Source organism: Dendropsophus ebraccatus, chromosome 2 (assembly GCF_027789765.1).
Source record: "Dendropsophus ebraccatus isolate aDenEbr1 chromosome 2, aDenEbr1.pat, whole genome shotgun sequence".
NCBI classification, from domain to species: domain Eukaryota; kingdom Metazoa; phylum Chordata; class Amphibia; order Anura; family Hylidae; genus Dendropsophus; species Dendropsophus ebraccatus.
Genome location: NC_091455.1, coordinates 204574798 through 204585897, shown reverse-complemented (window position 1 = coordinate 204585897; position 11100 = coordinate 204574798). Strand labels below are relative to the sequence as shown.

General features: G+C 52.4%; 1 protein-coding gene across 1 annotated transcript; it reads left to right on the top strand.

The window, feature by feature from the left end:
• Positions 1–906: 906 nt before the first annotated feature.
• On the top strand, positions 907–10815 carry LOC138783915 (uncharacterized). Its single transcript, XM_069959235.1, has 4 exons — positions 907–1123; positions 7141–7950; positions 8883–8969; positions 9489–10815. The coding sequence occupies exons 2-4, from the start codon at positions 7176–7178 to the stop codon at positions 10601–10603; spliced, it is 1977 nt and encodes a 658-aa protein (XP_069815336.1). The 5' UTR covers positions 907–1123; positions 7141–7175; the 3' UTR covers positions 10604–10815.
• The last annotated feature ends 285 nt before the right edge of the window (positions 10816–11100 follow it).

Genomic DNA, 11100 nt, shown 5'->3' with positions numbered 1-11100 from the left:
GAGTGCTAGCAAGGCCTGATGCCGTATACAAGTTACCGTCCTGGTTGATTGCATTTAGGCTCTATATGTGATACAAGTTATTTTCTCTTGTTGCACAGCACCACCTAGTGGGCATATTTTTAATTACATATTTTTAATTACTATTTTTAATTTAATTTTTTGCTACTTAATGGTTATATTAAAAGTAATATTTTACTTCATCTATCTAAGCTGAGAGGGTCAGCAGAAGGGATGTTTTTGATGGGCTTATGGCCCTTTGTGGGTTTATTGTTTTGGTTGTAAATCCCCACCTCTCATTTTTGTGCTGGTTCTGTTCATCTATCTGCATGGGATGTCAGCTCAGGGGGCCCGGGCCATTACAGGATCGGGCCACTAGGCCCCTTGATGCAGTGGGCCCTGTAGCAGCAACTTTTTCAGCTACCAGTATTCAAATGCCAAAAAATCAGACCTGAGCATGCTTCTCTTTATCGATAACCCCTTTTATAACTACAATAAATGGAGGTCAATATCCCACTATTCAGAGATCTGCAGCAGGAGCTCTACATGATGGAAGATGGAAGCCCAGCTACTTCCTGCAGCGCCACCTACTGTCAGCTACTAAACTAACATACACATAAATACTATGCAGTAACCAAAACCTGTGGTAATGGACGTGAAATGACTAGAAATGTCGCTCTTTTGCGCGCTTTGCAGGTTCTCCACTAGATGTCGCTGTCTTGCATCCTTCTGTGCGCTTTGCAGGTTCTCCACTAGATGTCGCTGTCTTGCATCCTTCTGTGCGCTTTGTCATTTCTCCACTAGATGTCGCTGTTTTGCTTCCTTCTGCGCTCTCTGTCGGTTCTCCACTAGATGTCGCCAGTCAGCACCGCGATGCGCTGTCCCGGAGCTACAGTAGGTGGCGCCGGCCGCGGCGGAGTGCGGGGGGAGGGGAAGGAAATGATGCAGCCAGTTCCTCTGGGTCGGGAGCCATTAGCCGCACGCTGCATGGACGAGCTGGAGCTCCGCGGGCTGCCGTGATCGGGACACCGCCTGCCCCCGCCATCCGACACACACCCGGGCGCAGGAGCCGCGGCCGCCCACACCGACCGGGCGGAGCCGCACACGAGTCCTCGCGGACTGAAAGGTGAGTGAACAATGGACGGAAAACCGCGGCCGTGAGCGGGGGAGAGACTGCGGGAAACCCGGGAAAACACGGACAACGGGGGAGGGGGAACGCCCGGGCCTAATAACTATGGGGGTCACTGAGGGGGGTGTGCCTTATATCTATGGGGGTCACTGAGGGGGGAGCGTGCCTTATATCTATGGGGATCACTGAGGGGGGAGGGTGCCTTATATCTATGGGGGTCACTGAGGGGGGAACGCCCGGGCCTAATAACTATGGGGGTCACTGAGGGGGGTGTGCCTTATATCTATGGGGGTCACTGAGGGGGGAGCGTGCCTTATAACTATGGGGGTCACTGAGGGGGGGAGTGTGCCTTATATCTATGGGGGTCACTGAGGGGGGGAGTGTGCCTTATAACTATGGGGGTCACTGAGGGGGGGAGTGTGCCTTATAACTATGGGGGTCACTGAGGGGGGGAGTGTGCCTTATAACTATGGGGATCACTGAGGGGGGAGGGTGCCTTATAACTATGGGGGTCACTGAGGGGGGAGCGTGCCTTATAACTATGGGGATCACTGAGGGGGGAGCGTGCCTTATATCTATGGGGGTCACTGAGGGGGGAGCGTGCCTTATAACTATGGGGGTCACTGAGGGGGGAGCGTGCCTTATATCTATGGGGGTCACTGAGGGGGGGAGTGTGCCTTATAAATATGGCGATCACTGAGGGGGGAGCGTGCCTTATAACTATGGGGATCACTGAGGGGGGAGCGTGCCTTATAACTATGGGGATCACTGAGGGGGGAGCGTGCCTTATATCTATGGGGATCACTGAGGGGGGAGTGTGCCTTATAACTATGGGGATCACTGAGGGGGGAGCGTGCCTTATAACTATGGGGATCACTGAGGGGGGAGCGTGCCTTATAACTATGGGGATCACTGAGGGGGGAGCGTGCCTTATAACTATGGGGATCACTGAGGGGGGAGCGTGCCTATAACTATGGGGGTCACTGAGGGGGGAGCGTGCCTTATATCTATGGGGGTCACTGAGGGGGGAGCGTGCCTTATAACTATGGGGGTCACTGAGGGGGGGGAGGAGGGTGCCTTATAACTATGGGGATCACTGAGGGGGGAGGGTGCCTTATAACTATGGGGGTCCCTGAAGGGGGAGCGTGCCTTATAACTATGGGGGTCCCTGAGGGGGGGTGCCTTATAACTATGGGGATCACTGAGGGGGGAGGGTGCCTTATAACTATGGGGGTCCCTGAAGGGGGAGGGTGCCTTATATCTATGGGGATCACTGAGGGGGGGGGGGGAGCGTGCCTTATAACTATGGGGGTCACTGAGGGGGGGGAGGAGGGTGCCTTATAACTATGGGGATCACTGAGGGGGGAGGGTGCCTTATAACTATGGGGGTCCCTGAAGGGGGAGCGTGCCTTATAACTATGGGGGTCCCTGAGGGGGGGTGCCTTATAACTATGGGGATCACTGAGGGGGGAGGGTGCCTTATAACTATGGGGGTCCCTGAAGGGGGAGGGTGCCTTATATCTATGGGGATCACTGAGGGGGGGGGGGGGGGAGCGTGCCTTATAACTATGGGGATCACTGAGGGGGGAGGGTGCCTTATAACCATGGGGGTCCCTGAAGGGGGGTGTGCCTTATAACCATGGGGGTCCCTGAAGGGGGAGTGTGCCTTATATCTATGGGGATCACTGAGGGGGGAGCGTGCCTTATAACTATTGAGGTCCCTGAGGGGAAAAACGCGCCTCATACCTGTGGGGGTCATTTGGGGGGGGGGGGGGGGGCTGCCTAATAACTATGCTGGTGGTGACAGCTCTTCTCTCGCCTTCAGCTGTGGTTTTGGTGGTCAGGAGTCAGTGGGTCTTGAATGTCACTGAGCTGCAAACCCACACCCTGCCTGAGGACAGGAGAGGCGCCGCTGCTTCTGGCCATGTTTTCTAGGGCCGGAGAACACTTTAAATTTACTAATATTTTCTTCTCTTTCACGGAAGAACTTGAGATGTTACTGCGGCTGCTGCGGCCGGAGCCTTCACATTATCCGCTATCGGGAAGCAGCGCTGCAGGGAAAGTGCCGCAACCAGCCTCCATTCTTCCCCATTGTACAGATGTGTAAGGCCGAGCACCCGTCCTGACCTCCCGCCTGCGGCTCCTCTACTATCAGGAGGCTTGTAGCCGCGCGGCCACTGGGTCTTTATATATATATATATATATATTTTTTTTTATTTCACCGTCCTGAGTGACAAAATGTATGGGAAAAGTTAACATTTTCTTTTGGGGGGGGGGGGGGGGGACGCAAACTCAGAAAAGTTTTGTGTTTTATTTTTGCTGCGTTCGCTGTGCGGTGTGATGTCATTGTGCAGGTCGCTGTGGGCTGTGTGTGATGTCATTGTGCAGGTCGCCGTGCGGTGTGATGTCATTGTGCAGGTCGCTGTGTGGAGTGTGATGTCATTGTGCAGGTCGCTGTGCGGTGTGTGTGATGTCGCTGTGCAGGTCGCTGTGTGTGATGTCATTGTGCGGGTCGCTGTGCGGTGAGAGGTCATTGTGCAGGTCGCTGTGCGGTGTGTGTGTGATGTCATTGTGCAGGTCGCTGTGCGGTGTGTGTGATGTCATTGTGCAAGTCGCTGTGCGGTGTGTGTGATGTCACTGTGCAGGTCGCTGTGTGTGATGTCATTGTGCGGGTCGCTGTGCGGTGAGAGGTCATTGTGCAGGTCGCTGTGCGGTGTGTGTGATGTCATTGTGCAGGTTGCTGTGTGATGTCATTGTGCGGGTCGCTGTGCGGTGAGAGGTCATTGTGCGGGTCGCTGTGCGGTGAGAGGTCATTGTGCGGGTCGCTGTGCGGTGAGAGGTCATTGTGCGGGTCGCTGTGCGGTGAGAGGTCATTGTGCAGGTCGCTGTGCGGTGTGTGTGATGTCACTGTGCAGGTCGCTGTGCGGTGTGTGTGATGTCATTGTGCAGGTCGCTGTGCGGTGTGTGTGATGTCATTGTGCAAGTCGCTGTGCGGTGTGTGTGATGTCACTGTGCAGGTCGCTGTGCGGTGTGTGTGATGTCATTGTGCAGGTTGCTGTGCGGTGTGATGTCATTGTGCGGGTCGCTGTGCGGTGAGAGGTCATTGTGCGGGTCGCTGTGCGGTGAGAGGTCATTGTGCGGGTCGCTGTGCGGTGAGAGGTCATTGTGCGGGTCGCTGTGCGGTGAGAGGTCATTGTGCAGGTCGCTGTGCGGTGTGTGTGATGTTATTGTGCAGGTCGCTGTGCGGAGTGTGATGTCATTGTGCAGGTCACCGTGCGGTGTGATGTCATTGTGCAGGTCGCTGTGCGGTGTGTGTGATGTCATTGTGCAGGTCGCTGTACGGTGTGTGTGATGTCATTGTGCAGGTCGCTGTGCGGTGAGAGGTCATTGTGCAGGTCGCTGTGCGGTGAGAGGTCATTGTGCAGGTCGCTGTGCGGTGTGTGTGATGTCACTGTGCAGGTCGCTGTGCGCTGTGTGTGATGTCGGTTCAGGGAAGAAAAAGAGTGCTGCACCTCACACCTATGGCTGATACTAGTACCTCTCGGCTGCATAAAAAACATCAGAATTCTGTATGTGAATTGATCAAGCCACACTGCCCCATGTACCGCGTGCAGGTATCTGATACACATGGGTCCCTACACTAAGTCCACACTGTGCCGGTCGGTGACCACCACCCCCGCAGGCGTGCACAGTCAGGGAAGGGAGGCCATGGAACGGCCCTGTAACCCCCCAAGTGTAATACCATATCCATACTTGTGTCGTTTGGGGGCAGCCTTCCCCGCCGGCGGTGCTGGCTGGGTTTTGGTGGGGCTTTTTGGGTCTGGTCCTGTGACATTGGGGTTGCAGGGCCGTTCCATGGCCTCCCTTCCCTGCACGTGCACGCTTTGCGGGGTTGGCGGTCACTGACCGACACGGTGTGGAGTTAGCGTAGGGACCCGTGTGGACCAGAGGACCTGCGCGGTGGTACACGGGGCAATATGGCTTGATCAACTCATATACAGACACTCTGGTGTTGATTTTTAATATAGGCCTAGCGGCATTAGTATCAGCCATGGATAGGATGTGCAGCCGTTCCATTCTCTCCAGTTTGTGCTGTGTGTGATGTCATTGTGCAGGTCGCTGTGCGCTTTGTGTGATGTCATTGTGCAGGTCGCTGTGTGCTGTGTGTGATGTCATTGTGCAGGTCGCTGTGTGTGATGTCATTGTGCAGGTCGCTGTGTGTGATGTCATTGTGCAGGTCGCTGTGTGTGATGTCATTGTGCAGGTCGCTGTGCGCTGTGTGTGATGTCGTTGTGCAGGTTGCTGTGCGCTGTGTGTGATGTCATTGTGCAGGTCGCTGTGCGATGTGATGTCATTGTGCAGGTCGCCGTGCGGTGTGTGTGATGTCATTGTGCAGGTCGCTGTGCGATGTGATGTCACTGTGCGGGTCGCCGTGCGGTGTGTGTGATGTCACTGTGCGGGTCGCTGTGCGGTGTGTGTGATGTCATTGTGCGGGTCGCTGTGCGGTGTGTGTGATGTCATTGTGCGGGTTGCTGTGCGGTGTGTGAGATGTCATTGTGCGGGTCGCTGTGCGGTGTGTGTGATTGTCATTGTGCGGGTCGCTGTGATGGTGAGAGGTCATTGTGCAGGTCGCTGTGCGGTGTGTGTGATGTCATTGTGCAGGTCGCTGTGCGGTGTGTGTGATGTCATTGTGCGGGTCGCTGTGCGGTGTGTGTGATGTCATTGTGCGGGTCGCTGTGCGGTGTGTGTGATTGTCATTGTGCGGGTCGCTGTGATGGTGAGAGGTCATTGTGCAGGTCGCTGTGCGGCGTGTGTGATGTCACTTTGCAGGTCGCTGTGCGGCGTGTGTGATGTCATTGTGCAGGTTGCCGTGCCGTGTGATGTCATTGTGCAGGTTGCCGTGCGGTGTGATGTCACTGTGCAGGTCGCTGTGCGGTGTGTGTGATGTCACTTTGCAGGTCGCTGTGCCGTGTGATGTCAGTGCGCAGCGTTTTTTATCAGCACCGACTGGTAAATATTTTGGGGCTCTGGTTGATGTGGTGACATCTGTTAACTTGTTTTATTCTAATGAAGAAGTTTTAGTAGCAAAAACACTATTTCTGCCATGTCATTCCAGCACCCCTCCCCCCATTCCCCCATGATTGTGAGGTGTCAGGCAGCACCCCCTCTTGGTGTTAGTGGGTCGTTCCCCTGACGTGAAGTATCTGTACATTATGGGGGACAAGGTTAAGGAGATCAGCTGGTGTATCAGTCTGGAGCTGGCACTGTGTGTGCTCATACATTGTAATAAACAATTGTATTAGACATTTTGGGGTGCAGCATTATGGTCCTGTAGTGGGGGTCGCTGGGGAGCGGACGGCTGTCAATGTGGACGGGGTTAACATGCTGAACCCTGTGCCGCCGCCTCTGATCTGTTGATCCTTGTTGCTTCCTTCTGTATGTGAAGGGGTTAATCGGCAACTTGTTGTTCCAGACACGTGGTCTCTGCCCGCCAAAGTGGAAGGCTCAGGCCCCGCCCCTTGCCACGCCCACCACTGTCCTGTGACTGTCAGTCGTCTTATTCTCTGCCTGACTGGTGCTGCTTCTCAGCCGGTGGCTCAGCAGCTGTCAGGGCATGATGGGAGTTGTAGTTGTGCAAATGGGGTTGTAATTCTTCTCTAATGTGCATGGGGGTCTGTCAGGTCACGATGGGAGTTGTAGTTTTCGAACAGTAAAAGGGCAACGGTTGGGAAACACTGCTCATGTGTACGGGGGTCTGTTGGCATGATGGGAGTTGTAGTTTTTCATCAAGCAGAGACCCACTGGTCCTGTGTAAGGGCTTATTCCCACGTTCCGTAAACCATGGATCCTACAAACGGGGACGCCCTGTAGCGGAGAAAGCGGCACTGTAATGAAGAATCCTCAAAATACGGGACGTTGGTCTCATGGCCCCTGCCCCCCTCTGTAGATGATATACTATTGTTTGTGTATGTATACTCCTCATTAATCTCCTATATTTTTTCCCCCCACTGCAGATTTCAATGCTGAGAGTCTGACCTCAGCCGCCTCCATGTCTGACCCCAGCCACCCCGTTCGGAGAATTGGCACCAGAGCCGCGGTACGGCAAGAGGCTTCCAACATGACCGAATCTGAAGCTGCTCCACCCGCAGAGCCGGCCCTTCCTGCCACCCCAGACACCTCCTCCCCAAATACTGACACCTCAAGCACTGACACCCCAAACACAGACACCCCAGAGGACTCTCCAAACGTGGAACCTAAAGTGGAACTTAAACAAGAGCCAATGGACACATCTCCATCCCCTGCTCCTGCTGTCACCACAGAGCCAACACTGGTCGCAGTGCAGACCCCCCCCCTCATCTCCACCACCCTACAAATCAGGGATAATGTCCTCCTGCAGCCCCTCGGGCCCAGCCCCTTCGCAGGCAGGAAACGGAAAGCCAACTTCTCCAATGAGGAGACGGAGACGCTGGTCAGGGACGTGGTCGAACATTTCAGTGCGCTGTACGGGTCCGAGGCTCTGCGCACCGAGTCTACCCGCCGCAACCTGAGGAGGAGCCAACTGTGGACCCAGATACAGAAAAACGTTAATGAGTTGGGGTACACCCCCCGCAGTATCGATGACCTGAAACACAAGTGGCGCGACCTACGGCTGGAGGTCAAAAGGAAGATCACCCAACGAAAAACTGGCACCAAGGTGTCCCCAGCTCCGGGGCTGCCCCCCATCATTGACACTAAGCTCACCCCGCTAGAGGACCTGGTGGCCTCAACTATAGGACATCACTGCACGCTGGACGGGGAGCAGGAGGGCATGTACATGGAGCCCGGTGAGTAACCATGTAGGGGAATTAAAGCTTTACATGTGGCCCATTAAGACCAGTGTAATCCTAACCAGGATGACTAATTGTTAAAGGGGTTCTCCAGAGAAATTAAATGTTTTTAACTCAACTGGTTGCAGAAAGTTATATAAATTTCAAAAATGTCCAGTCTTCCAGTACTTATCGGCTGCTGTATGTCCTGCAGGGAGTGGTGTTTTCTTTCCAGTCTGACACAGTGCTCTCTGCTGCCACCTCTGTCCATGTCAGGATCTGTCCAGAGCAGGAGAGGTTTTCTATAGGGATTTGCTGCTGCTCTGGACAGTTCCTGACATGGACAGAGGTGGCAGCAGAGAGCACTGTGTCAGACTGGAAAGAATACACCACTTCCTGCAGGACATACAGCAGCTGATAAGGACTGGAGATTTTTAAATAGAAGTAATTTACAAATCTGCATAACTTTCTGTACCCCATTATTACCAGGCTCGCTACTCTTCTTCACTGCATTGTTATAGACGTGTACACTAGGCCTGCCCTTCGGTTATGCTAGCTGCCAGTGACTGTAAACAAGTTTGATTATTTGCAAAAGTTCTGCTCACACAGCTGATGAGCTGCTACAGTGTATCTGTGAGCTAAACAATATGGATGCCAAGCTGATACATTGTAGCAAACCTAATAGTGGAGAGTTATAATAGGAGCGGCTGATATCAGTCACATAATGTAACATTGCTGTAGGTCTTGGTACTGGTGACATGAGGCATAAAGTGGGGATTTTGGCACTTGCCATCCATCCCTTTTGTGGCTGGTAACAGGGAACAGTAGACTTTGTGTGTGTATGTATATATATATATATATATATATATATATATATATATATAATATATATAGCGAGCATATGACTTCTTTGCTCATTTGCTGATGCTGTTTATCTACCCCACCCCTAGGTGTTCCCCGACAATCCATCTTCTTCACATGTAGAGGACCTGGTGGAGCAATAGGAGAGATTGGCAACGACCGGATGGGCAGCGGTGGTGAGTATCAGGAGGATATTTGGTGAATCGGTTATTGTAAAGAGTATAAGAATTCATTAGGGGTCAGAGGGGTGTTACCTACCAACAGGGGAGGTTTACCCAGAGTTTCCTGCAGGTCCCTGTGCCAAGGCACATATAAATACAGAGCTGAGAGGTGATTGTATAAGGGGGGCATATGAAGGCTACATTGGTGGGGGTAATGTAGCTACGCCCTGAAGACCACCTCTGTTATGTTAGTCATGGTGTCCGGCTCCGCTGGCATCATTGTTTTTTGTTTTTATATATATATATATATATATATATATATATATATATATATATATATATATAATTTTTTTTTTATTTAATTTTCACAAAGAATATTTTTTTCCCCACACATAGTAATACAGAGGAAAAGGTCATCCATAATATAAGTACAGTTGCATGGCTGCCGAGTAGCATCCGCTGGCATCATTGTATTAGTCGCAGGTTTGATGCTGTACTTTCTTACTTTCTTTCTCTTCTCTGCTCCATTCACAGCGAGTCCAAGGCCCACCCCGGAGATCTCCGTCATGTCCCCCCTGGTCACCACATCACCTGCTCAGCTCTCCTTTGTCCATGTAACGAACGACACACAGAATGGTGAGCGAGATGTTACCCAGAATGTTCCGAAAATGAAATGGCCAACTATGAAAGAGTTGTGCACGCTGGTGGCTACGTCGAACCTGATCCCACCAACGCAGACTATCATCACAGCCCCTTCGCAGATCCTGAATGTAAAGCAGGAGGTTGTGCCCGCCCAGCCCGTCTTGGCTCCAGCACGTTGTGAGTCTCAGAACTCTGTTGCTTCCTCCCCGGAAGGGTCAGTCGGGAATCCAGCCGGGCGATCTGAGTGCAATACCGGAGGAAGCAATGATGGCGGCAACAACAACAACCCCACCACCACCAGCAGCAGCCCGGACACATCAGTGGTGAAGACAGATGTGGAAACGTTGCAACTTAAGGTGGAGAATGATGGAACGAGTCAGGATGGAGAGAAGGCTTCTCCTATGGAAGATGAAGACAGAGGTAACTGGCAAGAGAATCCAGAGGAGTGGGAGAGACAGTCACAATCCCCGCAGAGCGAGAATGCAGCGGATGACTCCATGCCCTCCTCCTCTTCCCAGGATGGGGACCCGTCATCAGTTGGAGAAATCCCCACCAACGGAGACTGCACCTTCGAGCCAGACGACCATAAGTATCGTAACATGAATCGGCTGCTGGAATTGGAGGAGCAGTGGGACAGGTTATATCACCGGGAGCTCGGAATCTGGGAGGAAGAACGGATCCAACAACAGCAGCAACGCAACCAAGACAGAGAGCTGCAGCAGCAACTTCTCAGCGTGCTGACGGACATTCGAGATGAACTGCGCCAGATTAGACAGGAAAGGGCAGAGGCCCGACAGAACCAAGCGGACGCCAGCACCAACGGCTCCGCTTCAGTAACCAACACGTCCCCTACCGTAGCCATATCCCCCAAACCTAGTACTGAAAGTCCTGCTGAGACTCCGACAAAATCTACTCCAGCAAGACGTAGAGGACGGCCACGACTAATCAGACCGGCTCCGGAGCCTGTCCGCCCGATCCGGCCTGCATCGGAATCTTCCAAAAGCTGAGCCTTCTCCGACTTATACATGACCACAGCAACTATGCTAGCTCAACATATATAATGCACTGGCTACAAATAGGTTAACCCCCTCTCACTTTTTTTTTTTATTAGAAGAAAATATTTTCCTGTTCTGTTAGGTTTCCAAAAAGTTAGTAGACTTGTTGGGATCTGACAGTTCTTGGTCCGTTTTTTGTATAGATAGAATTATAGGGGAGGGGGGGGGGGGGGAGTCCAGTATATTGTATATAATATTGTTTCTTCTTACCCAGGCCTTAAAATGATTTTGCGCTACTGCATTCCAAGGATTTGTTGTCTGCTTGGGGGGATCTCCTCGTCCCCCGCAATCATGTCCAACCATCAGAACGTTGTGTACGAAAGATTCTTGACATATTTTTTTTCACTTTAATTTTTTTTTCCCGTTAATCATCGAGTTCGCCACAGCGCCAGAGGAAGTGAACGCAAATTTTGTGGAATTGTAGCATCAGTAGAAATCACTGTATTGTA

What these genes read in the sequence shown, in the direction of transcription:
- LOC138783915 (XM_069959235.1), top strand. Translation starts at nt 7,176, where the DNA reads ATGTCTGACCCCAGCCACCCCGTTCGGAGAATTGGCACCAGAGCCGCG. An exon ending in GGGCATGTACATGGAGCCCG is followed by an intron (nt 7,951 to 8,882) that starts GTGAGTAACCAT and finishes CCCCACCCCTAG; the next exon opens with GTGTTCCCCGACAATCCATC. An exon ending in CGACCGGATGGGCAGCGGTG is followed by an intron (nt 8,970 to 9,488) that starts GTGAGTATCAGG and finishes CTCCATTCACAG; the next exon opens with CGAGTCCAAGGCCCACCCCG.